The sequence below is a fragment of the Odontesthes bonariensis genome, chromosome 7, assembly GCF_027942865.1.
Source record: "Odontesthes bonariensis isolate fOdoBon6 chromosome 7, fOdoBon6.hap1, whole genome shotgun sequence".
NCBI lineage: Eukaryota > Metazoa > Chordata > Actinopteri > Atheriniformes > Atherinopsidae > Odontesthes > Odontesthes bonariensis.
This window is the reverse complement of record NC_134512.1, coordinates 9,724,819-9,748,593: the sequence shown is the minus strand read 5'-3', so window position 1 is coordinate 9,748,593 and position 23,775 is coordinate 9,724,819. Positions and strand designations below refer to the sequence as shown.

The following is a 23,775-nucleotide window of genomic DNA, read 5'->3' as shown; positions in this document are numbered from 1 at the left end:
ACAACTCAGGCCCCAGGCATGGCGACGTTATTTGATGGGATCAACCAGCAGCTGGACTTTTCCAGCTGCGGAGAGGAGGGAGGCAGCAGTGACAACACTTCGGATGATAGCGTCTCTCGGCTCCACAGCCCCAGGTTTCGCAGTCCCAGCTTGGCTTGCAGAACACCCAGAGTGCAACGCCAGCACGGCAGATGCAACGCCTTCTCTTCCCCTTTACAGTGCACTAGCCCCATACCTTATGCTTCCTGGAGGAAGCTGAGGCTGTGTGACTCTCCCAGCACACCCAAGGTGGAGCATGACTAGAATTGAATGTCTTTTGTGAGCCCCTTTGTGGCTCTGTTGGATGAATTTTGTCTTTTCTTTTTCCACTCGTAGAGTTTGTTGTCTAAGTCGTCCCACCCTCCCTCTGGCATTAAGATAAGTCGCCATCAGAGGAGCCTGCGTTTTGCCTCGGTTGCTAAGAACCTTATTCAGGCACCTTCTGTAAATGTGAATCCTTTTACCCCGGAAACAGTACGCAGGAACAGCGAGCGGCAGTGGAAGGACAGTTGTAGGAGTGATGACGATGATGATTATGGGCACAGGTAACTACACCTTTTGTTTTTCATAAAGTAGACCTGGAAGGTTATGAGTGGCAACAGTTTGGCCTTTAAGGGTTTTTATTCAAAGGTGAGGCACTGATGTTTGTAGAATTTGTAATTTAGTGCATCTCAGATTACAGAGAAATGATTCCATGTTGGTTGTATTATGGGGTTGATTTAAAATGCAATGAGAGTAGTTCTGCAGTATTCCCTTGATTGTACCCTTGCATATAGTCGTGGCTTTTGCTGATCTTTTCAAAGTAGAAAAAGGTCTAAATACTGTTTCACTCTTTCAGGTTGAAACACAGCCTCACATCATCTGAAGAGGACGATGAGGCCTTTCTCCCACCAAAGGTGCTACAATTTCTTATTTATTTATTTATTTTTAGCAATGCCCACAGTGAATATAATCCTCCCTCACAGATTCTGTTGATATAATTTCATCATCAGGCCTTGTCATCTTCAGCTGCCTACTTGCTTCTTATTTTGTCCAAAATTACATGCTGCCAATTCTGCTTCCGGGATTTCTCTAAGGAATCTCCAGCTAAAAAAAAAAAAAAAAAAAGCCTCACTGCTGTCAGAATCTTCACAGAACACTTTCCTTCAGGAAGTCTTACCATATCTGGTGATGAATCGAAGAACGGGAGGGAAAAAAACCTGGTTGTCGTCACTGCAGTCGAACTCTTAGACCGAGCTGTGTGACGTCAGCTCCTTCTTTACAAATATTTTTGGTTTTACCATTATGCCCTCCGTCTGTTTATTTGGCAGAGACGAGCTGTCCAAGCCTTCATGCTGTCACGCTATGAGAGTGAGTTCCTGGAGCTTGAATGCATTGGTGTGGGCGAGTTTGGGGCAGTTTATAAGTGTGTGAAGAGGCTGGACGGCTGCCTGTATGCCATAAAACGCTCTCGGCGACCCTTGGCAGGCTCTGCCAATGAGTGAGTCAGCATTATAAAGCTGTCTGCCAAAGGCGGATCAATCCACTTTTTTTTTTTTATCTTGATAAGATTTATTGGTGATGTTGCTTTGTCCCCTCAGGCAGCTAGCCCTCAAGGAAGTGTATGCACATGCTGTTCTTGGGCACCACCCACACGTTGTTCGTTATTATTCGGCATGGGCAGAGGATGATCATATGATTATTCAGAATGAATACTGTGACGGTGGGTTTCATCATAACATCAAGAGACGCATCAATTCTTGACTAGATATTGATATTGGGATGTAAGACACTGAAGTATGTCACTTTACATGTCAAGGTGGAAGCCTCAGTGATGTCATTGTGAAGAAGGAAGCACAGGGTGGACAGCTTAAAGAGGCTGAACTGAGAGATCTGCTTTTACAAGTGTCGATGGGTCTAAAATACATCCACAGCTCAGGCCTTGTCCACCTGGATATCAAACCAAGTACGTCTCTGTGACCACCTCTTGTTTCGAAAATGCATTCATTGAACTATTAACATGTAACATTTAGGAAATAAAAAAAGTTTTAAAAATGTTGTTCCTACTCTTTCAAGGCAATATATTCATTTGCCAGAATACCAGCACATATGCAGCAAGTGAGGAGGAAGATGATGATGGCCCTTCAGCCGGAGTCATCTACAAAATTGGTATTGAATATGATTTTGGACAAATCACTGTCTTTTTTTTGTGTGTGTCATGAAAAATTGTCTTTTTTCTGCAGGGGATTTAGGCCATGTGACTTCAACCAGTAGTCCTCAAGTCGAGGAAGGGGACAGCCGCTTTCTGGCTAGTGAGGTTCTGCATGAGGTAAAAATGTTGTGAACACCTCACTGTTTTTTCTTTTGTTTTCTAGAAGTCATTTCTCATCTCAGACGTCTCTCTGCTCTCCAGGATTACAGCCACCTCCCCAAAGCTGACATATTTGCTCTTGGCCTTACTGTGCTGCTGGCAGCTGGTGCCCCTCCTCTGCCACAAAATGGAGATCAGTGGCACAGTCTTAGAGAGGGGCAACTCCCAGAGCTGCCACAGGATCTCTCGCCTCCTTTCAGTGGCTTACTTCAGGTATTCCTGTTTCTGCGTTGATGTGTTCAGTTTAGATGTAGAATTTCTCCTAATTAAGGAAATTGGAGTTTGAGCTGCCACCTTTTCTAAATGACACTTTTTATGTTTTGTTTCTTTGGCATAATTTATCAAGATTTATCTTTTTCCTTCAGTCATTGCTGGATCCAGAACCGACGAGGCGGCCATCTGCCAGGGAGCTTTGCAAACACCCAGTCTTGAGGGAAAAGAGGACTGAGAGGCTGGCTGCTCAGCTACGTAGAGAGCTCAATGTAGAGAAGTTCAGGACAGCTATGCTTGAAAAGTAAGAGTGGGTGTTAAAAGTTCGTCATGATGGCAGCTTGGCTCCTTAAACAAGCTTTTAAGCATTTTCCATAGTTCTGAAATACTTCTATTATGAAGTACCTCCACCTCTAAAACATGAGTTATTGAAACTAAAAAGTCACGTGTAAGGGACATTTTTCGGCTCTTCTCATTTTTCCATTTTGTGCCACATGGCATCTGTCATTGTACTGCTTGTTTCATATAGATCATTATAGCACACCAATTTAGAGGAGAGATGATGCCCGATGGGGGTTGTGACCCACAGGGATATATCCTCTGGATTCTTTTCTGCACATGTGGCATTTTAAAAGACCTGTTTCACAAGTTGTCAATTGATTTTTAAAGGGGAAATTAATAGTTTAAATCTTGGATTCTATGCAAATATAGCTGTGTAATGATGATCTCACCAGAGTTTGCAGACCTTCTCCCACTGTGTACATTGTAGAGCTGCACGTGAATTTGAATTTTCCATGACTTTCCTGAATGCACGGTACTGTATGAATAGGGCCAGCAGGTGGTGCTGTTTTCATGTTATTGAAAACAGACCAACGTCATGACCTCTGGTACTTCAGACTTATGCATCTATAAATGACAGTTAAAAGGCATTCCAATTCCTCTTTCTTTTCTTTTTTTCTTCACAGAGAGCTCCTTGAGGCCCGACAGGCAGCTTTGTCACCAAAGCGGAATCTCTCTCCAGGACTGAAACCTACTGCTAAAATGGGGTCTCTACCCAAAACTGGGAGGAGGCTTGTTGGTAGGAAGAACGGACGATCCATGAGCTTTGGCTGCCCGGGTTACGGTGTCTAATGGGGGATTTCCTGTGAAATGAGCAACTAGCTCTGGAGCAGGTCTGTGGTTTAAAGCATACCACAAGGCTTTATGACACGACTCTTGACACAAGGACTGCAAAATGTTGTCTTCTGAGTGACCTGGTGTAAATGAAAGACTGACCATCTTTGGACGGAGCTGATTTTAATGGACGAATTAACTCAGGCAAACATTTCAAGTGATCTTGTAACTGCATTAGTCCAATATGTTGTTTTATTTTTTTTTAAACTGTAAATAAACGTTTTTATCAGATGTGTTTGTGTGCATACATATCTTCTTTGGAAGTTGTGTGCTTGTAATTTTTCCAGTTGGTTGGTTGAAAAAGAAAAAAGTACAGGGACTTTCCACGAAAAGTGTTGCTCTTATCTATAGCTGCAGTGATCTGAATGCATTTTGAAGGAAGTATTGTTTTTTTTTTTTTTTTTGTTTTTTTTTTTGTTTTTTTCCTTGCAGGTCATATGCTATACTGCAATCCTTATCAACATGGTGCTTGTTTGCCCGGGCAATAGTTTTAAAAGTTTCACAGCAGATCACACAGTCCAAAAGTGACTGACTAAAACTATGTGATAAATCAAACATGCTATTTCATTTCTACACTTATACTAGATGTAGTTGCATTGTAGATAAAGAATTTACTCAATGGACAATTTAACCACACTTAAAGATCACATCGGTAGTTTCCAACCTTTACAGTTATTCCTGTTATTTTGGAAAGAGAGCTGTGTTGTCATGTGTTAACTACTTCACTGCTAAAACTGAAAAATGGTGCATTTTTGTTTTAATTCACACTTCCATTTATCATACAACAACTCTCATTGAACTAGTTAATCCTGCTGGAGCAGGGCCACAACAGTATTTTTTTTTTTTTTATTATTATTATTATTTTCTTATGTAACTGAACTTTTTACTTTATATGTTCCTTTGAATACTTTTTTTTTTTTGTTTTGTCATACAATGCCTTTACTTCAAGTAAAGTCATTTTACATTACCTTGTTCGTTTTAGTATAGATGTTGAACAGTGTGGATTCCTGGAATTGGACATGCTGGTTTACAGCTACCTTGAAGACACCATGGTTCTAGTGTTGCGTTTTATTTCAGGAAATTCCGACGCTCGTAAAGGCATCTCTCAGCACCCTGTTAAAGAGCAGTAGTTGTTTGTGCCACAGCGGCTCGCGCTCCATGGACCACCGTTACCTGAGTTTATACGAACTCAAAAGTTAATGAAGAAAACGCGTGAGACCTCCGTGAGTAAATAGTTGTTTTGTTGAAGGAAATTTCATGGTAGCTTTAGTGAGTCTTGAATATTGTGTTCAGTTTTGACTATCGAAAGCTAACAAGTGAAGTTGATTACAATTAGCTTTAGCTTAGCTTTGTTTTGCCCCATTTGACAGCCGAACGTGAGAAATAAATGATTATTCGCGCTTTGTTAAGTTGTCTTACCTCCCCTGGCTTTTAGATGTCGCTGTTAAATCAATATATTGTTATAACTTGGTAAAATAGTGTTTCTACCTGTTTGGCGGTGTTTGTTTTCAACAGGCGTCTCAAATTGTTGACTCACGACAAGCTTTTGGGACTAACTTCTAATTGTTGGTGTTTAAAATAAACAAACCCAGAGTGATCATCCATGGACAACTCGGGATACCTGGCAAGTGAACGAAGAGCCGCTGTTGTCATTTTCGCCTTCCTTCAAGCAGACTGTAGAGACCCATATTACGAAAATGAGCTTCGTTCTCTGGGCAAGAATTTAAATCTTCCCCGGGAGAGCGGGCTCGATGGGGACATCGAAACTGATGGTAACCTACAAAGCAGCAATCGACCCCAAGCAGAACTTCAGTGGCCCAGTGAGTAACTCAATTGGTACCAGTACACTACAGTTAAATTGACACTCGAGATGTACTGTTTCACTTTAATCACCATGGCCGTGTTTTTTTTTTTTTTTTTTTTTTTTTTAATCAAATGTATGAACAACGTAACATTTGTGAAGTTACAAGGTGGAGTTATTTCGTAGTTTAACCCGTCTGTTTACCCACGGCAGTATGGTGCCATCCCACTGTGTCACTGTCCAAAAAACACTAAATACACTACATGAACAATCCATCTTTTAACTCAACAGGAAGTAATCCTCTCAAATCTATGACGTAGGCAGGGCGTCTTTTCTGTTGAAACTCTTTCTCTCACTTTTTGAGTTGAAATGTGCTATTTCAAAGTCTGCCAATTCGAGATAGATTTGATGAAGGCTTACTTCTAAAGTTATGTACTTTTAGTGTCTTTCCTTTACGTAAAGGAAGGACACTAGTCTTAAACAGTCTGTAAACACACTGCCTGGGCTTAACTGAACAGAATTTTTGGCAATCGTATTTTCCTGTAGGAGGCCATGGAGACGCAGGAGCCCTCCATGCGGTTGCAGAAGAGCTGAGGGAGATTGCAGCCCAGATTGAACACAATGTTGTGGTTCGAGCTACCCAAAACCTGAGCAGGAACATAAGAACCTGTCAATCTGAAGTAAGTCTGCTTTGAAGGATTGTTTGATTGTTAGTGATCTCAAAATGTTTATATTTAGAATTAGATTATTACATGCTTCGCAAACTAATTTTACGACTTAAAGGTGGGGTCTGTGATGTTTTCTGGAGCATTTTTTATCATATTGTCTCAAAACCTCCTCACGACCCCATTGCACCCACTAAAATAGAATGTTTGGAAAAAAACCGAAATCTTTTAGTCCATTGTAGAGGGTGTAGCAAGAGGAAATGTCTGACCAATAGAAGTAATGATGAGAGTTACGTCTATTGGATTCTGACACGCCAATCAACCATCAGCCCCCCTCACCCCTCCCCCCTGCGCGTTCACAGACTCGTGACTCGTTCATGTGTTTTGAAGGCGTGGTTTCGAGGGGTGGGCTGAAGGGAGAGGCAAGGTTGTGTATTTCAAAAATATAGCTTGCAGGAACCGTTTTTCCAAGATCTCAGACCCCACCTTAGGGATAGTTCGCCTCATTTAACATGAAGCTGTATGACATCCCATATTAGCAATATCATTTATGAACATTGACTTACCCCCTGCTGCGTCCTGTGAGCCGAGTTCCAGCCGAGTTTTGGCGTTGATGAAGGTAGTCCGGCTAGTTTGCTAGGGTCCCGAAAATAAAGCGTCTTGCTTCTCAAAACAATATGCGTTCAAAAGAGTAATACTCAGTGCGATAGCCGCACCTGTTACGGTGTTTACTGCTCGGTCTGCACTTCGGTCTGCACAGTTTACACAGCCCGTAGTGATATGAAGGAAGAGAGAAGTAGCGCCAAGCGATTGTGAGGTCTGACCTCGCCAAAACTCGGCTCACACGACGCAGCGGGGGGTAAGTCAATGTTCATAAATGATGTTGCTAATATGGGATGTCATACAGCTTCATGTCAAGAGGCAAACTATCCCTTTAAGCAGCAGTTTAAGTGGGGGAAGAAAACTAACAGATGTGACTTTACAGTTTTAATAATTAGATGTTTATTGGGTGACCCTGTTTCTGTCTCTGCTCTCCAGCAATGGGAGTATCACCTTGCATATGAGGTGGAGAAGGCGATGAAGCAAGGAGTGGGATTTGAGAATCTGCCCCAGGAGCGAGTCATGGTGGCCCTCACTCTCACCCTGGTGGAAAGAGTGTGCAAGCAGGCTCCGCAGCTGCTGAGCAGCCTCTTTGAGACAGCACTGTGCTTCATCTGCCATGCAAGGGCCAGGTGACTTTTGAGTTGCCGGCTCAGAGGAAGTAACCACCACATGTGTGCTGGAGGATAGTCAAATTTCAAACGAGCATCTCCTCCACAGAACTAGCCAACTGTAAAATGAGCTGTGTTGATACAACAACGATAGAAAACACTTTACTGAGGGGAAATTGGGGAATTACTAAGGTTTACATCCCTCTTTTGAAAATGGGGAATTGAAAGTTTGATACTTGAATTGTTTTCATTACTTTACATCATTTGAAACTGCTTACCTATGTGTATTTAGTTCACTTTCGTTATAGTCCTTTTTGTATTGTTTTGGTATGAACAGTACATGTAAATTTATTACATTGTGTAACTTTAAGTTTGTTTGATTTCCATCCTAAAATACTTTGCGTTTATATTTTATATTAATGAATGTAAATAATAAAGTGCACGTAAGGACTCTTGGGTTGTTTGGTCTTTTTATTCTTGGAAACTCAAGGTACAAAGTGCCATGTTTGGGAGCCTTTTTAACACAAATCCTCTACACTTTAAGTTTCCCTTTGACAGCAGCATAGTTTGAGCTGATCAACATTAATCAGTAATTCTAAGACAGACATGAAAACATCATTTCTGAATCAAATAAAGTCAAAATGGAACATGTTAAAGAAGCAAAGGCTGATTTATTGTTTTCTACTGACTGATGGAACCAAAATATCCCCCAAACCTAAAAGACAACTACTGAAATTATCAAGTGCAGATGAAATGTGACCTTATTTTTTTGGTTTTGTCTGAGTGGGAAACAAACTTCAGACAGGTTCACATACATTTAGAAACTATTTCTTAAACATTAACTGACATTTTGATAGCTTTGTGATAATCAAAAACTAACTTAAGTATAACCCAAAAGAGTTAAAGTTTCAGTCTTTTCTAACAATTTACTTTGAAACCAAATATTGACATTCTAATAGAATATGTGGAATCACATCAACTGATGGATGCTGTTTTATTAGTCAACTAAAGAATCCATGTTGGCTCTCAAGGCTGCACAGTTGCCTGAAGACTAATTTCCTACGGTAAGGTATGGCTACAATATACTGTCGCTGGTATAGATAGCATGTACATGTACTTAGCAGAACTAAGCTACCAGGAGGACTAAACAGATGGTGCTCGATTGAGAAACGAGTTGCTCAGCCAATAATTCAGACTATAAAATACTTATTCTTCAAAAGATAAGACTGAATTCATGTAGTCATGTTCCTGCTGTTTTCCTTTTCCAGACTAATTACTGCTCTAATATTCAGAAATGATGGATAAAGTTGAGATACTCTTGAATAGCAAACATAAGGTAGAGCTGTTTAAAAAGACCAGATATTTTTAAGAAATATAAAGTACTGTAAGCATGATGGAAACAGGGGAAACTGTTCAGCAATAAGTTACTTACCTACTCTATTAAATTTAAAAGTAATCTTAAGAGTACTTTAAGTTGTACATACTAATGATGTCAGAAGAATGACTCAGCATCTTGGAGGTATAACACAATGTTTGATGAATCATTTCTAATGAATGTCGCCATAGCAGCATACCTTTGAACACATAAATGTTTAAATCCATCCTTGAGCAAAACCTTTAATGTATTCATTCACAAAAAAAAGTCCCTTGTGTAACGTGGAAAGATTAGTCCAACAGACCTGGACTGTGTCTGAAGTGATTTCACAATTACACAAAATGATTCATTACATTTCCACACCATACACTTGATTTAAGAATTACTCTTCACAGTTTATAAGGAAAATCTAAATTCCACTTTGTTGCATAGAAAGAGGGAGTAGCTAAAAAAAACAAAAACTAAGTCAGAGCAACGTTAAGTGACCTTGAGGTTTACTTTATCTATGAGACAGTCTGCAAATCTTACATAAGAAAAACAGAACTGGCAGAAGATGAACACACACATACACAAATTCCTACAAGTAATATAAGGTTGGAGTTAAAAAGAATTCAGAGACAAACCTCTAACTGAACCCAGACAGAAAAACTAGAATTATAAGTAAAGTAGATACTGAGTGTACTGAGTTCCTGTCTGCATTTGCACTGCGTGGAATTAAGCAGCCATGACTTCCAGCAGTAATGTTGTAGATGAGATGAAATTTTGGTTGGCTGAGGGGCACTTTCAAAGTTTAAGCCTTCAAAATTACAAAAACAAATCTGGTACAATCAGAAAGGAGAGTCCCATCATGTGCATATTAATACATTTATTTCTATCTAAGTATCTTTTCATGCTGCATGCTCCTCCCTTCAGTGCAACATTTTCCTTTTCTATCTCCTCTTGAAGCGTATGATACCGTATGCCACAGCAGCAAGGAGCACCAGCACAGCACCTCCATAAAGCAGCATCGACAGCTCTGCCGCTGGCTCAGGCTGCACTGGGGCCTCCTCTGTGGGGGTTTTCACAGGGGCCACTGGTACCTCTTCAACTGGGGATTCCACAGGTGCCTCCACAGCTGGGGCTTCAATAGGGATCACTGCAGCCTCCGCAACTGGGGCTTCCACACGGGCCACTGAAGGTTCTTCGGCTGGAGGTGCAGTCGCTGTGGTTTCTGGCTGTGCTGCAGCCTCTGGTTCTGGCTGGTGAGGCACTGTGACAGGCTCAGGTGCAGAGACTGGTTCTGATGTAGCTTCAGGCTCTGCCGGTGCTGTAGTGATTTCCTTGGCAAGAGATGGGGTTGCCACCTCTGCAGGCACTCGGGAAGTGGCAACAGCTGGTTCTGGCTCATGCTCTCGTTTTACTGCAGGAACAGGCGAAGGTGCAGCGGGTTCAGGGGGAGCAGCAGGTTCTGGTACAGGAGGAAGCAGCTCTGGTTCTGAGGAGATGAAGGAAGGCTCTGCAGACAAGCTTGCAGGGGTCTCTATCACAACTGGCTCCTCTAATGAAATCAGAGATGCAGGTGGGGTGGAGTCTGCCCTGGCTGACACTGGAACAATTGTAGTCTGGTCGCCAAATTCCGCCCTGAGTGCAGCCAGGTCACTCTCTGTGCCTAAAACACTCATCATGCTGTCTTCTATCAGTCCAACTTCACTGCCCTCCTCCAGCAGCTCAGCCTCCTCGCGCTCAACGTGGACAATGTCTGAGTTTGAGGAGTTGTTCTCACTGCGCTCCTCAGCCAGAGCCACGCCCTCATTGCTGTCCAGGCTCTTGACATCTTCGGGGTCCATTGCACTAACCTGTGCCCAAGACTCGTGGCCAGCCAGAGACACAGGTAAGCTTTCTGTCTGCCAGGAGCTCTGTTCACTGCTGTCGTTTCCTGTGCAGAGCAGCAACGAGGGAGGGCTAAGCTGGTCACGATGCTGCTCCCCTGAGAGGATGTAAATGTCGTTGCTGTCTTCGGCAATGGTTACGCCACGCTCTTCCTCTGACACAAAGCTGTATATTTCACCCTGTGGTACACAGACAGGAACAAAGATGATGTACATAAGTGCGGATGCCATTACAGGAGAATTAACAATGCAGAGGTGACATCAAATTAAAGTCACAGCAGCTGTATTTTATCATACACTTGCTCATTAAATGGAAGACATTTACGATTAGTCCTTTAGCAGACACTTTTATCCAAAGTGACTTATTAGTGACGCTTCACTACAGTAAGAAACCCACAACACTGAGCACAACAGTAAGAAATAAGCTTTAAATGGCAGAGTACGATCACATACAGAACTGCAAAGTGCGTGCTGACATGTAGAAAGATAAGAAAATGTCATGTCATCAGGACAGATTTATTGTCATTAGGCAGGGTAACAATGTAATAAAATAAATTGACCACGAGATACCAAAAGAATCTTTCTTATTTGTTAATGTTGCAAACACTGAGTGAGATTTAACTTTTAAGTTGAAATCTCTGCAGAACAACAGTCTAAAAATATAAGCTGCACCGTTTTAAGTCAGCCTTCTCGGCCAATGAGTGATCTCTTAAGATATAACAGGTATGTCATAGAATCATGTGGACGGGAATAAGACAGAAGAGAGCAGCTGGGGCAAAATATGTACAAGTAAATTTATAGAATGACAAGGACTGCCGGATGCACATTTGAACTCAGAACATATTTAACATGACTGAGTATTCCTAACAGCTATATAGTTCCATTTTATTGAACAAGCAGTGATGTGATGCAGAATCCAAAATGTCGTTATTGCGATGGTGATATCATGAAAGTTTTTGGCCACGGCAATAGTCTAATAAACATCCGATATTATGACAGTCCAAATTTCTGTTTCAAAACAGAATTGAACCTGGCAACAGCCCTGGGTTCACAGCCAATAAAAACTTTGGACTTGTTGCACATTAGCATTTCTCCTCAGCACTATCCAGATCGTCTCTTGCAGTGAGATGCACGGCAGAACACACAAAAATTCAGATCGAACAGCTGTCAAATGTCTATTATTCCACATTGCCATGCTAACACAATACAGTTCATTCTGAGGGGACCATAGATGTGTGTAACAAATGAGATTGTATTCCAGTAAGCGTTTGATGTGAGATTTAACACAAAGACGCGCCAACATTAAGGTGATCACAAGGGAACTATAGAGATCCCTGAAGCCCCCAGAGGACTCATGAATGTCAACAAGCTGAGACATTTCAGATCCTAGAGCGAGGTTTGATTGACCAGAGCAACAATGCCACACATAGAAAACACTGTCGCACAGCTGTAGTCGCAGATTTGCTGTCTGTTACGCTTAATGTCACATAGGTGTGACCTGAACAGACGAGATTCAAACAGACACAATGCACAGAGGTGTTTGTCTAACAGGAAGTTTTAGTGACTGCCAAACAGATTCTGACAGCAGAGATCAGCTACCACTGCAACACACTCATTTAAAATCATTATGCTCTTCACATCGTATCTCACACCCGAGTATGTGAACTAGTATTGATCTAGATCAACATTATTTCTTTAATAACCTTTAAGCTTTCAAGGACACTCGGTGCGGTACATGGCAGCTGTATCCTGGAAGCAGGAAAGAGATTAAATCTCAGAGTGTTCCACCGTTATCCAACATTCGTATTCTCCATAAGCTGATTTGCATGCGGAGGAGCAGGAGTATTTCACAAAATCATCCACCCTCAGGACACAGCTTCTCCATTAGCTTGACACAACAGGACAGGGTTGCCATGTCATAAAAGTCATAGCATGGATTTACAATTGTGGTCTTCCACCGTTTCGATTGTATACTGCTATGAAGTCTTTTCTAATCTAAAATCCACACTAACATTTAGCCTCATAGGAGACAGACTGAGTGTGACATTGAGCTACACAAACTAGGTTTCTTAACATTTATAGCATCATTCTATGGACCATTTATGAATTTGTATGCATCTTAAAGGTTGTGGCTATATAAAAACCGCTGGAAGTGTGAATTCTAGAGAACAAACCAATTATCAGACCATGCATGCAGTTACATTTTACAGTTAAGATAATAAGCAACAACTCAAGCAAATAACTTAAATGCAAGAAGTGATATAAATACAAATAATTACCCCTGAAGCTCGCCTTCTTTAACGTTCAGTGCTGTCCCTCAGCAGTGCTAAAGCTGGGAAACACACTAACGCCAGGTTCTGTCAAGCCGCCAGGTTCTGTTCTCCGCCCTCGCCCCAGGGCTGATGCAATTCACATAAAAGCAGCGCACCATCTTGTTGTAGAGTCAAAGGTTTACAGCCTACCTAACTTTGCTTTGCCTTTTCCCTCTCACTGAGCTGGGACGATGCTTCTTTAAAACATCACACTGGTCAGATATTAAAGGCAAACTCTGCTACTCCACTACAAAGGTCTTTGAGGATTAGACAACAAAAGTCAAATCTATGACATTTTAAAAATACTTGCTATATTATATCAGCACTTGACTGTGATCATTAAAATGCCAAAATATTCTATATACTGACATTCCAATGGGGGGATTATTTTATCTATGTAAGTTTCACTGGCTCATATGCACTAAACATTCATGAGGATTATGTAATCACGGTTCCTAATGGTCAGGGATTTCAAAAGGTCATCAAACAACTGACTGAAATGACTAAAACACGGTGCTGAGAGAGTCCGAGAGACTTTACCACTGTACCATTAAAGGCCATTAATGTTCAGTTTGATAACTTGGAATATCAGTTGGATTTTTTCAAATATCAAGTCATTATCACACAAAATGGCAACCCAGGCTTCTTTCACATTCACAAATACATGCACAACAAAGTTTACGTTTGATATATGGAATTTCCATTTTTCACATTTCTGAATATCAGCAGCTTCTTTTGTGGTGTTTTGCGAGCTTTCCCTTATTATTCACAATCATAAAACTCCTGCCTGACTTTTAGTAGCACTACAGTGTAAACCAGAGGCAACAACAAAACGGTTACACCAGAATGGTGTTCTGACAACTTTAGATTTCAGTGTATTCAAAGAAACAGATAACTTTGAGGAAGCACTAAGCACTCAACTTTTCTCCCCCCTCCTTCCACTGACTCAAAATCGGCTGTTGCGTGCAGTGACAAAACCAGAGTAATAAATCAAATTTTTTTGGGCCAGGGATCATTAACAGGGTTGTGGTGGCAGCTAGAATCACAGATAAGGAGGCCTGCCTCTCTTAAACATCAGCAGTCAGTCAATGTTTTAGTGCAAGCTACAAGTGGGTCAGTGAAGGCCCTGGTGATGATGTTTTTGGAAGATTATTATAGTTATTTTGGGAGCTCCATAAGCTTACACATGCCCTCCTCTCTTGTCCACTCTTGATGCTGATTCAGTAGCGCAGTGATGTGCATCTTTCCCCCTGGAGCTGGCGAGCGAGCGCTTGCATAACGCGGGGACCAGTGTTGCACTGTACAAAATGCAATGTGATGTGCTCTGACAGGGTCCAGGCTGGAGCAACCTTGTTCTTAAAATATCATCACTGCAGCAGCCCTGCTTCTATGCCATAACAAGAGATAATAAAAAAAATATTTGACTGCCATTGAAGATATGCTGCTTTGACTTTCAAATAACTATCAAGTAAGCTGCAGTAAGAATAATGTGCATGTTCGTTATCTCCCTCTCTCCTCTCCAAAGGTCAGGTGCAGATGGCAGCGTGTCACCTTCAAATTTTAGGCTTCATATTACATCAAACTTACAAGAGCTGCAGTATGAAATGACTGATGTTAACACTCAGGTCAGCAGTTTTCTCAGTCAGAAGGACAGCTGTGTGACCCTTCAGGATGACAGGCCAATGAGATCACAATATACTGTAGCCAGACGTGCTCTTCCACCATGAAGGCCATTTTTTCTGCCCCTCCCAAATCACACGGTCCTCCTACCCAGCTCCGGCTGTGTACTGTCTGAGTGGTTTTGTTCCAGCCAAATGAAGTGTAAGCCACATTAAGGTCATAATAATCCTTCCTCATTTCTGCTGTAACTGACAGGCATTGTTAAGAGCCATCCAGACACAACATGGCGTGTCACATCAATGTCCTGAAAAAACGTTTAACATTAAAAAAAACCTAGCCGGATTAGTGATACTTTTATTTTTCTACATTTATTGACCAAAACTATTCTAAATAGATTATAAAAAAAGGCAGAAAACAATTGAAAAATGAAATATTATGTTCCTTATTCAGTACCAATGAGCATTTTGCCTTGATTTGACTGATGTCTGTGCAGTAAAAAACTAATGCAACATTAATAGGCTACATCGCTGTGCAACTGCAGAAAAAAAAAAAAAAAACAAGAGGTGGCCATATTGCAATTATGGAAACACCTACTCAGCATATGAGAATTTGTCACTTCTACATAGTTACTGTTCCACAGAAATCATGCACACATCAAGACTAATGAGGTCACTGTTCAAGCAGTTCCAAAGTAAAACATCCTACCTCAATGCAAAGTCTCGAAGTCCGTGGTTTACACTTGAATGCACAAAACTAAAGGGAGCCACAAAAGACAGGCAAGCCGTCGAGATGGAGTAGAGGTAGGAAGCCAGTTTGAGGAAAGGTAACATGCAGGCAGCTGTTAAATTAAAAGAGATTTCACTTTGCTCTCACTAGATATCGCACACGTCCTTTAACGCCCTCTCATCTCTCACCCCTCCCCTCGTTTGGATTCCCTCCCTTCCCCATCAGGCTCCTCATGGACATTCTCTCCCTCCTCCTTTCTCTTCATCCCTCCATTGCTGATCCTGTCCGAACACATCATCTGTTCATCCCCTGTGACATAACCCTGCACAAGAATGTGGCTTTGTTTAGAGCCAGTGCACTATGTCCACATTACATTGCATGGTACCACGCAGAACACTGCAAGGTAATGGCAAGGGGAGCAACGGCTAACATTGAAAGTCACGTGACTCACCAGTTTGACCTCATTCATAGGGAGACACTTCAGGCAGCGCTCTACTTATTACAACACCGTACAGCTAATTTCTTGCAAAAATCAAGTTTCAATTAAGGTAGATACACACAAACTAAGGAATGTGTGATCAGTTCCCCACGTAGTTCATCTGAGCAGATTTCCTGTCGAATAATATCTACATAGAAATAGAATAGAAAAATAAATAACAAAAAACATAACTGTGTTATCATCATTTAACATGCAAGTAACAGATTTTCTTATGAAAAACCAAACCTATCACCTGGAAGCTTGTCAGGTGCCGCTGATATTTAAAAATCATATTTTGGTGTTGCAAAAGAACAACAAAAAAGAAAACAAGCTAAATATATAGTTAACGTGGTTGTTGAAGCTCACTGCTGCCCCCAAGTGGCCATTGTAGAACACTGCATATCGTTCTAAATGTGGAAAACACTTTTCACTTTGTTGTCTTTGCACAACAATCCATCATGGACCTGGCGGGAGCACTGAGCAATTTAAGATATGCATTATACTAAAATAGTACTTTTACCACTGCTATCACAGCTGCCAAAAAGGTAGTAAAACAATTGTAAATGCAAAAAATAAATAAACAACAAAACATATCTGGTAAAACAATTTTACAACACTTCAAATTTTAGTGTTTCCAACACAATGTTAATACTTTAGAATGCCACCCAAGCCCTAGTTTATTTAGAGACCCATTTGTGTATTCATTTTGTAGTTCTACAGTAAGGAAAACAGTAATGTCGTCTTTTACTATTTAATCCCTCCCTTTATCACACATTTGAAACGTAACATCTGCCTCTCCCTGTCAACTCATTATGACCCGAGGGCTTGTTTTAAAAGCCCTTCTTAAACCCTAAAGGTTTTCTCGATAATTCAAAACTAACAAAAAAACAAAAAATGTATATATATATATTTCACAGCCTTTGAAGAAACTAGTAATGTAAATGTAATGTTTATTGATATATTTGTTAAAGTTCTGACAGTTTTTGTGTCTTGTTGCAACATGTGCACTGCTGCAGGCCTCTGAGGTAAAAGCACACCTATGCGTGTCAGGTCATAATGAGGTAATGAGTAACAACAATGTGCATTTTTTGACCCAGTGAGCAACTATGTTTCATGACAACGCCCAGTGAAAAATCAGCAACCTCAAGATATCTGTTCCAGCATCAAACAGAAGCAAGGTAGGGCTTGTGCTTATTCATTACTGTAATGATGGGAATATGGGCACACTCTTTTTTTTTACAATTTAGATGCTGTAATGAACTCGAACAGTCTCTTTAATGAGAAGCAGCGACAAGGACATAAATGTGAGTGGGATGTAAAATGATGTGCAATGAAAACATGTATATAACTTTAGATTTACATAAGACTACAGCCAAAAAGTACATTGGTGTAGTACAGTGTTTTCCCCTTATTTCTTTGGCTATGCCTTCTGTCTGTCACACAGTTAAAAAACGTACCCATCCTCCTTGCTGGATGATGTTGTCAGCCTCGTCTTCCTCCAGGCAGCGAAGCCCCAGATGCAACAGAGTTGTCAAAGGCTGGCCTTCGCTCTGTAGAGCCTGGAGCAGCACCAGAGGCACTAGCACCTGGTAATGGTCGTGAGGGACAAGAAAATACATTAGAGAGACAGTGGTGTCTCAAACAAAAATCATACAAAAAAATAAAACAAATTACAAATTTGAAACATCTTGGCTTTGTTTTGTTTTTTTAAATCACAGCACTATCGATACAAGTCATGGCTGACTCACCTTGCTCCAGCCTTCCTGTGTGTGTGCTGAAAGATCCAATGTTGTGCTTCTAAATTTATTGTAGTCCAGATGTCTGAAACACAAAAGAAATCATTGAACACTCATTATCAAATCCTTGCACCGCTCAAACAACAGTTCAGCTGAAATCTCAGAAAGATTTCAGTCGCAATATGCAAATCTTATCCATGTAAAACATGGTAGACTCTTAATGGCATCCACTCTGGTTAAGAACTACATTTCTTACGACTGAGTTGGCCAGTTCTTGTTCTTTACATTACGGTCATTTTGCAGACGCTTTTATCCAAAGCGACTTACAATAAGTGCGTGTCAACATCGGTAGGCAAAAGAACTTCAGGTCACAAGAAATCATAAGTGCATTTCCTTCCAAAACCAAACAGCTAAGAGCAAAACTAGTGCTATAAGTTAGGTACCTAGACAGATGGGAAGACAATTTAGAAAACAAAGACAATTCAGGAAACAAATAAGTGCGTAAGGAACTAGGACGAAGCAGGTGATGTCCTAAGAGGGCGGATCAGGGTAGTGTTTCCTGAAGAGGTGGGTTTTCAGCCTGCGGCGAAAGATGGGCGGCGACTCAGCTGTCCTGATATCAGTCGGGAGATCGTTCCACCATCGGGGTGCCAGAACAGAGAAAAGCCGTGACCGTGTCGATCGTGCGCAGGGACCCCTGAGTGAGGGGGCAGCCAGGCGCCTGGTGGCCGCAGAGCGAAGGTGTCGGGCAGGGGTGTAGGGCTTGACCATAGCCTGGAGGTATGAAGGAGCTGTTCCTTCCACTGCCCTGTAGGCTAGCACCAGAGTCTTAAACTGGATGCGAGCAGCCACAGGGAGCCGGTGTAGAGAGCGGAGAAGGGGAGTGGTGTGGGAGAACTTTCCGGGTCACACATGATGTGAGAAGGCATCCGATAAGTCTCATCGCACTGTTTGGTGTTGTTCATTGATCAATCGGTTAGATTCTAAGTACTTTTGTTTCATCTAAATCCAAAATAATATGGCTGCACTTTAAAAAGAAATCTGTGTGAAGTCTTACATTCCAGGGGAATAAAGGTATATATAACTGGAATAACTAACATTCTTAAGATTTATGCAGCGATTTACTGGATTTGTTTTTTTTGAGTAGTCAGTTGTCTGTGTGCCTACAGCACGAAACCTTAACACAAAAAAAAAATACAGCTGATTGTGAACACATGGTTAAATGTCAGATTAATTAACCCACCTCTGCTTTGTGTGCCTGTGAGTTAATATGAGCGTTGGAGTTCAGACTTACACTACGGTTGCAAATTGATTCTAAGATTCTTCTCCTTACATATAAAGCTCTTAATGACTGAGCTCCATCGTATCTTACAGATCTCATTGTAAGATATTTTCCTAACAGAACACTTCGTTCCCAAACTGCAGGTTTACTTGAGGTTCCCAGAGTTTCTAAAAGTAGAATGGGAGGCAGAGCCTTCAGTTATCAGGCCCCTCTATTGTGGAATAAGCTGCCAGTAAATGTCCGGGAAGCAGACACCCTTTCCACCTTAAGACCAGGCTTAAAGCTTTCCTTTTTGATAAAGCTTATAGTTCGGGATGGCTCAGGTGATCCTGAAACATCCCATAGTTAAGCTGCTATAGGCCCAGACTGCTGGGGGGCCTCATCTGTCACACCTTTCCTCACTTTACTCTCTTTATGTACATGTGACTTTATTGTGGTCATTAACTCGTGTTTCCCTGTTCCAACAGATATCCTTTGAATGGTGTTACAGTGGTCCCCCCCCTTTCTGTCTTTTCAAACTCCAGCTGGTCGAGGCGGATGGCCACCCTTCCTGAGTCTGGTTCTGCCAGAGGTTTCTTCCTGTTAAAAGGGAGTCGTTTCTCTCCACAGTCGCCTCAGGCACGCTCAGGCCGGGAGATTGGACCGAAAAACAAAAAGTTTTCAGTGGAATCTGTTGGTTTCCTTAGCTAGGAAATTGTTTTTGAATTGGCTCTATATGAACAAATTGGATTATTTTATAAATAATTATAATTACAATTAATTGAATTCCAATTGGCTTGAATTGGACTTTATTATTTAAGTGCCTTGAGATGACATTTGTTGTATTTGGCGCTATATAAATAAAAATGAATTGAATTATAGACGAGCACCACAGAGCTCATTCGAACAAGCCAGCAACACGTTCAGCTCTGATTAATCGAGAGCAGCGCCCGTCTGAGAGGGCCTATAGTCACAGCTCTGCAAACTCACCCTGTGAGGAGTGTTTGCACGGCTTCTGGTAGGTATGTGTCAAGATCTTGAGCCACTTTGTCTCCAATCACAGCAAGGCAGTCTTCAATTGAGCTCTCTGGGTTGGCTGGACTGAACACAGGCGATGTGTGGCGGTCAAAACCTGTGATAGAAAAGGCTGAAACCAGCACAGAGCACAGGACAGAGGGAGGTCTAATCATTTATAGGAATTATTTACATGCCGCAATGAACCAGTAGCTCCTTGATATTTATAGGAGAGATGGAAGTTTTAATTGTTTGTACATTTTTGGTTGCGAGTAGTGAGAGATGTCATTCATTAAGCTCACCCAGAGTGAGCACCTCCTTGCTCACCCAGAGTGAGCAAGGAGGTGGTCTGTACAAGCACTCATGCTACAGAGAGCTGTGCTTATGTCCAGAAACCAAAGTCCTCTGCTGGAGCATACGTTTCATATTTATGCACTGACAAATAATTGACTTCAGAATTCCTTTGTCCAGACAAACAAACTGAATGAAAAATCTGGGAGCATTAACACTTAAAAAAAATGTTAAAACGGACTTTATGTTATGTGTTACTTATGAGTATTACACTATCCAACAGCTTTGGACTATTCAAGCAAATCATGTTAACTGCACCATACAGGAAAACTGACTTCTTGATAGTTAACTAAAAACTAATGACAAGAGAACTAGGTTGAATATTTTGTTCAACACCAGTTACTGTTACTGGGAGAGAACGTGGTTTTGTGTGCGTCTGCGCTTGTAACAACTTACAGGCAGAAATGTCATCTTCCAGCTGTCTCAGCTCTTCTTCTATCTGCTCCTTTATTATTATGGCCTTCTCTCTCTGATTCCTGGCATCTCCTGAAAGAGATTAAAAACACGTCAAATGAAGATGCTTTACTTTTCAGATTCCATATAAAATACAGCCAAGTGATAACTAGTTTTTATTTCTTCAGCGGATATTGTGTGCGTATCGTCGGTACGCGAGTGTGTGATGACTGTCTGCTTGTGAAGTTTATGTCTGGTTGCATTTTTCTGAGTGTCCTTTTGATCGTTTTTGCTAAAGGATCAAAAGGGTAAACTTGGCCATTTGTAGGCTCCTGCATAACGCCAAGTCATCGATGCCTGCATGCTTTACATAAAACTAAAAACACAGACAACAGGGCATTGTGCATGTGTAAACACTGATTTTTCTGCAGGGCAGAACAAACCTTTCGGGTTTAGCTGAAGCTAAAACAAACGCATTACACTTAATTACCCACTCTTCTCTGTTTGTGATTCTTCATCATTGTGTGCATACGAGGCAACAACAAAACAACTTATGTGGAGGTAAATTATTAACAAGATTGAGTCTACAATGCTGGGGGTGACAAGGGGTGAAAAAAAAACACAAAAAAAAACCCACAAAGACTGCACAGGTAAGTTTGAAGTCACACAAAACACACTCAGAGTAGCCATTCAGCTTGGAGAGATTCAGCAGTTCTTTGATAAGGGAGGGTAAGGCCTCCCTTATCAATGTAACATTTTCATGACTGGAAACTATTTTTTTCCCCCAAATAAAAATAAAAAACAGAAGGACATTCTGTGCTCGCCTTTCCTCTGCTGTCCCCGTTTCGGCGGCTTGTGCATGAACACCCTGAGGATCGGTGTTGTTCTTTCCCGAGCTTGGTGCTGTCTCAGCATTCAACCAGACAACTAGCCAGCCCACTATTTTGCTTCGGTCCATTGGTGTGCGAGTAATCCTACAGTGATTACACATGACAGGCTGTCAGAAAGTGGACCGGGTCGAGCGGAAAACAGGGATCAGCCACTCAAATGCCCCTTTCCGGCCATTTCAATCACTCACACAAGAATACAAATGGACAGGACATTTCCCTGTCTCTTCTTTTCCCTTTTCGAAATACCTGAGCATTTTCTCCAAATTTCTCAATTCATACACTATGATTCAGAAAGAGACACACATGGCCTAAAACTCCCATCCTGCACAACTGCCATTTACAACAAAAGGACTGCTTCTCCCATTTTTAATCATAATTTAGGTGTTTTGTTAATGCGAGTCATTTCGTAACCAACACTGTGCAGCCACATCTTTCTTGCACAAAGAAAACACAATGACCTGCAGGTGCAGTTTACTTGAACACTTCATTTCTGAACCACTGCACAGCAGACGTATATTTGCAGAAGGAAAGAGTTAGACAGGGGCCATTTGTGTAGACATGAGGTCAAGAACTGTTCACAAACTCACAGACTTTGGATTTTCTCTATCCCAAGCACAAAGGAGACAGGATGAAAAAATAAATCATGCAAGCCTGAGGTCATATCATAGGGATTCCACAAAAACGTCTTAAAAGAAAAACAATATGGACACCATATTGGAACGCTGGATTGACTGTAGTTGGGCTTATGTGGTGCTCACATGACTTTAATTTGTTCACAAGCACCAGCTACATTAAAGTGAGCTCGCTTGTCTTCTAAATGCACTTCCATGCCAAAGTCAGAGAGAGCTAAATTGAGCTGGTAAACAGGTGGCCTTGCACTTACGCACTCTGAATACTGTATGCTGAAGACACGTGTGCAAGTGCACACAAATGTATTTGTGTGCTCTGTGCATGCAAAGACCAAATACCTTTCCTCTCACCTTGATCTGAAGACGGTGCATGCGATCTATCAACAGGCAGCATTCCCAGGTAGTTTAGCACAATGTATTTGGTTTCATAATGGAAACCCTCAGGCACAGTGGCAGTGATGGAGGCACGAGAGGTGGAGCCCGAGGCAGCCATTGAACAGACTTGTGTCAGACTCTCAGGCACATTAATTCTTACAGTGAAAGCTGGACGTCTTCCCTGTGGAAAAAGTCAGAAAAAGAACAAAAAGTTGTTTCGGATACCAAGTTGCAAGGCTTTTAAACTCAAATCCTTATCTAGATTGACTTCTTACGATGAAATTTGTTATTCAACTCTTGAACAGCTGTTACGTACATGACATTAAACACATGTCCTTCTCAGTTTCAGTGTCCTACATACTCTGTTCAAGGGGACAGCTTCACTCTGCCCATGTCTTAAAGGGCAATCAGCTAAAATCTTATTGAATAAAAGTAATTTTTGGACCACATAGGAGGTGAATGAGAAGAGAAGAAAAATGGCAGAGATGTACGGTACAGTTTGCTCCTTTTTCCTGACAACACATGGTGGGTATAAAGTTTTAAAATAACCCTCTTATAAGCATCTTGACTTCACAGATGTCCAATATAAATTCAAAATTCGCTGTGGTACACTGTAATGTCATAGTTTATCATATCACATTGCCTTCCTGAGAAGAAGTTACACCATGTGGGTCACAAGTTAATAAATGTCAAGCCAGATACTATTACAAGACTTCCGGTAATATATGTCAAAATAAAAGCCGTTGATCATATAAGGTGTAATAAAACAGTGTTATCAAAATCATCCATCATTAATATACGTTGTCATATCAGTTTATAGAATATAAGTAAATGCAGTAACCTTATTTTCATTTAATCTAAGCATGGCTTCAATGAACTACGATATAGCTTATTCTAAATTATTAGCCATAGCTATGTCTTTATTCATTAACAAAATTGGTAATTTGCTCAAGCGTCTGCTTCAATTCAAAGCACCGTTTTTCAGAAAAGTAGTTGCTGGAACACCCATGCACACATGCATCCCATGTTAGCTAGCTTTGCATAACACGTTTTAAGGACAATTATGAAATGCCCAAACTTAATTTCAACTTATTTCAGGCTCAGCGGTTATCTAATTCTTACCGTCCTTGTCCGAAGGCAACCAGGTGCTTACAAACGACAATCTGAGGGGAATTTTACAACACAATCTCTTGCAGCAGGAGCTGGAGGCGACAGATCACCGCTGGTTGGCAGCAATAGCACAGAAGCACAGTACACAATGTGCTCTGGATGGAAAATAAGCGAGCGAAAATAAAGCT

The 23,775-nt window shown here is 41.3% G+C and overlaps 3 protein-coding genes across 4 annotated transcripts; 2 read left to right on the top strand and 1 right to left on the bottom strand.

Moving 5' to 3' along the window:
- The first annotated feature begins 18 nt into the window (after positions 1 to 18).
- On the top strand, positions 19 to 3,922 carry wee2 (WEE2 oocyte meiosis inhibiting kinase). Its single transcript, XM_075470910.1, has 11 exons — positions 19 to 288; positions 376 to 584; positions 878 to 935; positions 1,350 to 1,519; positions 1,620 to 1,741; positions 1,838 to 1,984; positions 2,095 to 2,187; positions 2,262 to 2,347; positions 2,432 to 2,602; positions 2,755 to 2,903; positions 3,565 to 3,922. Exons 1-11 carry the CDS (start codon positions 19 to 21, stop codon positions 3,728 to 3,730), a joined length of 1,641 nt encoding a protein of 546 aa, XP_075327025.1. The 3' UTR covers positions 3,731 to 3,922.
- Positions 3,923 to 4,890: 968 nt separating this feature from the next.
- Positions 4,891 to 7,890, top strand: bida (BH3 interacting domain death agonist). 2 transcript variants are annotated; one of them, XM_075469381.1, is made up of 4 exons: positions 4,891 to 4,995; positions 5,365 to 5,592; positions 6,120 to 6,253; positions 7,277 to 7,890. In XM_075469381.1, exons 2-4 carry the CDS (start codon positions 5,376 to 5,378, stop codon positions 7,472 to 7,474), a joined length of 549 nt encoding a protein of 182 aa, XP_075325496.1. In that variant the 5' UTR covers positions 4,891 to 4,995; positions 5,365 to 5,375; the 3' UTR covers positions 7,475 to 7,890. The 2 variants fall into 2 exon arrangements, with proteins under 2 accessions (XP_075325496.1, XP_075325495.1); XM_075469380.1 differs by having other exon boundaries at positions 5,288 to 5,592.
- Positions 7,891 to 7,902: 12 nt separating this feature from the next.
- Positions 7,903 to 23,744, bottom strand: bcl2l13 (BCL2 like 13). The gene is made up of 7 exons (XM_075469379.1): positions 23,600 to 23,744; positions 22,454 to 22,658; positions 20,587 to 20,676; positions 19,816 to 19,972; positions 17,577 to 17,649; positions 17,286 to 17,414; positions 7,903 to 10,872 (listed from the first exon to the last, which is right to left on the bottom strand). Exons 2-7 carry the CDS (start codon positions 22,593 to 22,595, stop codon positions 9,754 to 9,756), a joined length of 1,710 nt encoding a protein of 569 aa, XP_075325494.1. The 5' UTR covers positions 22,596 to 22,658; positions 23,600 to 23,744; the 3' UTR covers positions 7,903 to 9,753.
- Between the last annotated feature and the right edge of the window lie 31 nt (positions 23,745 to 23,775).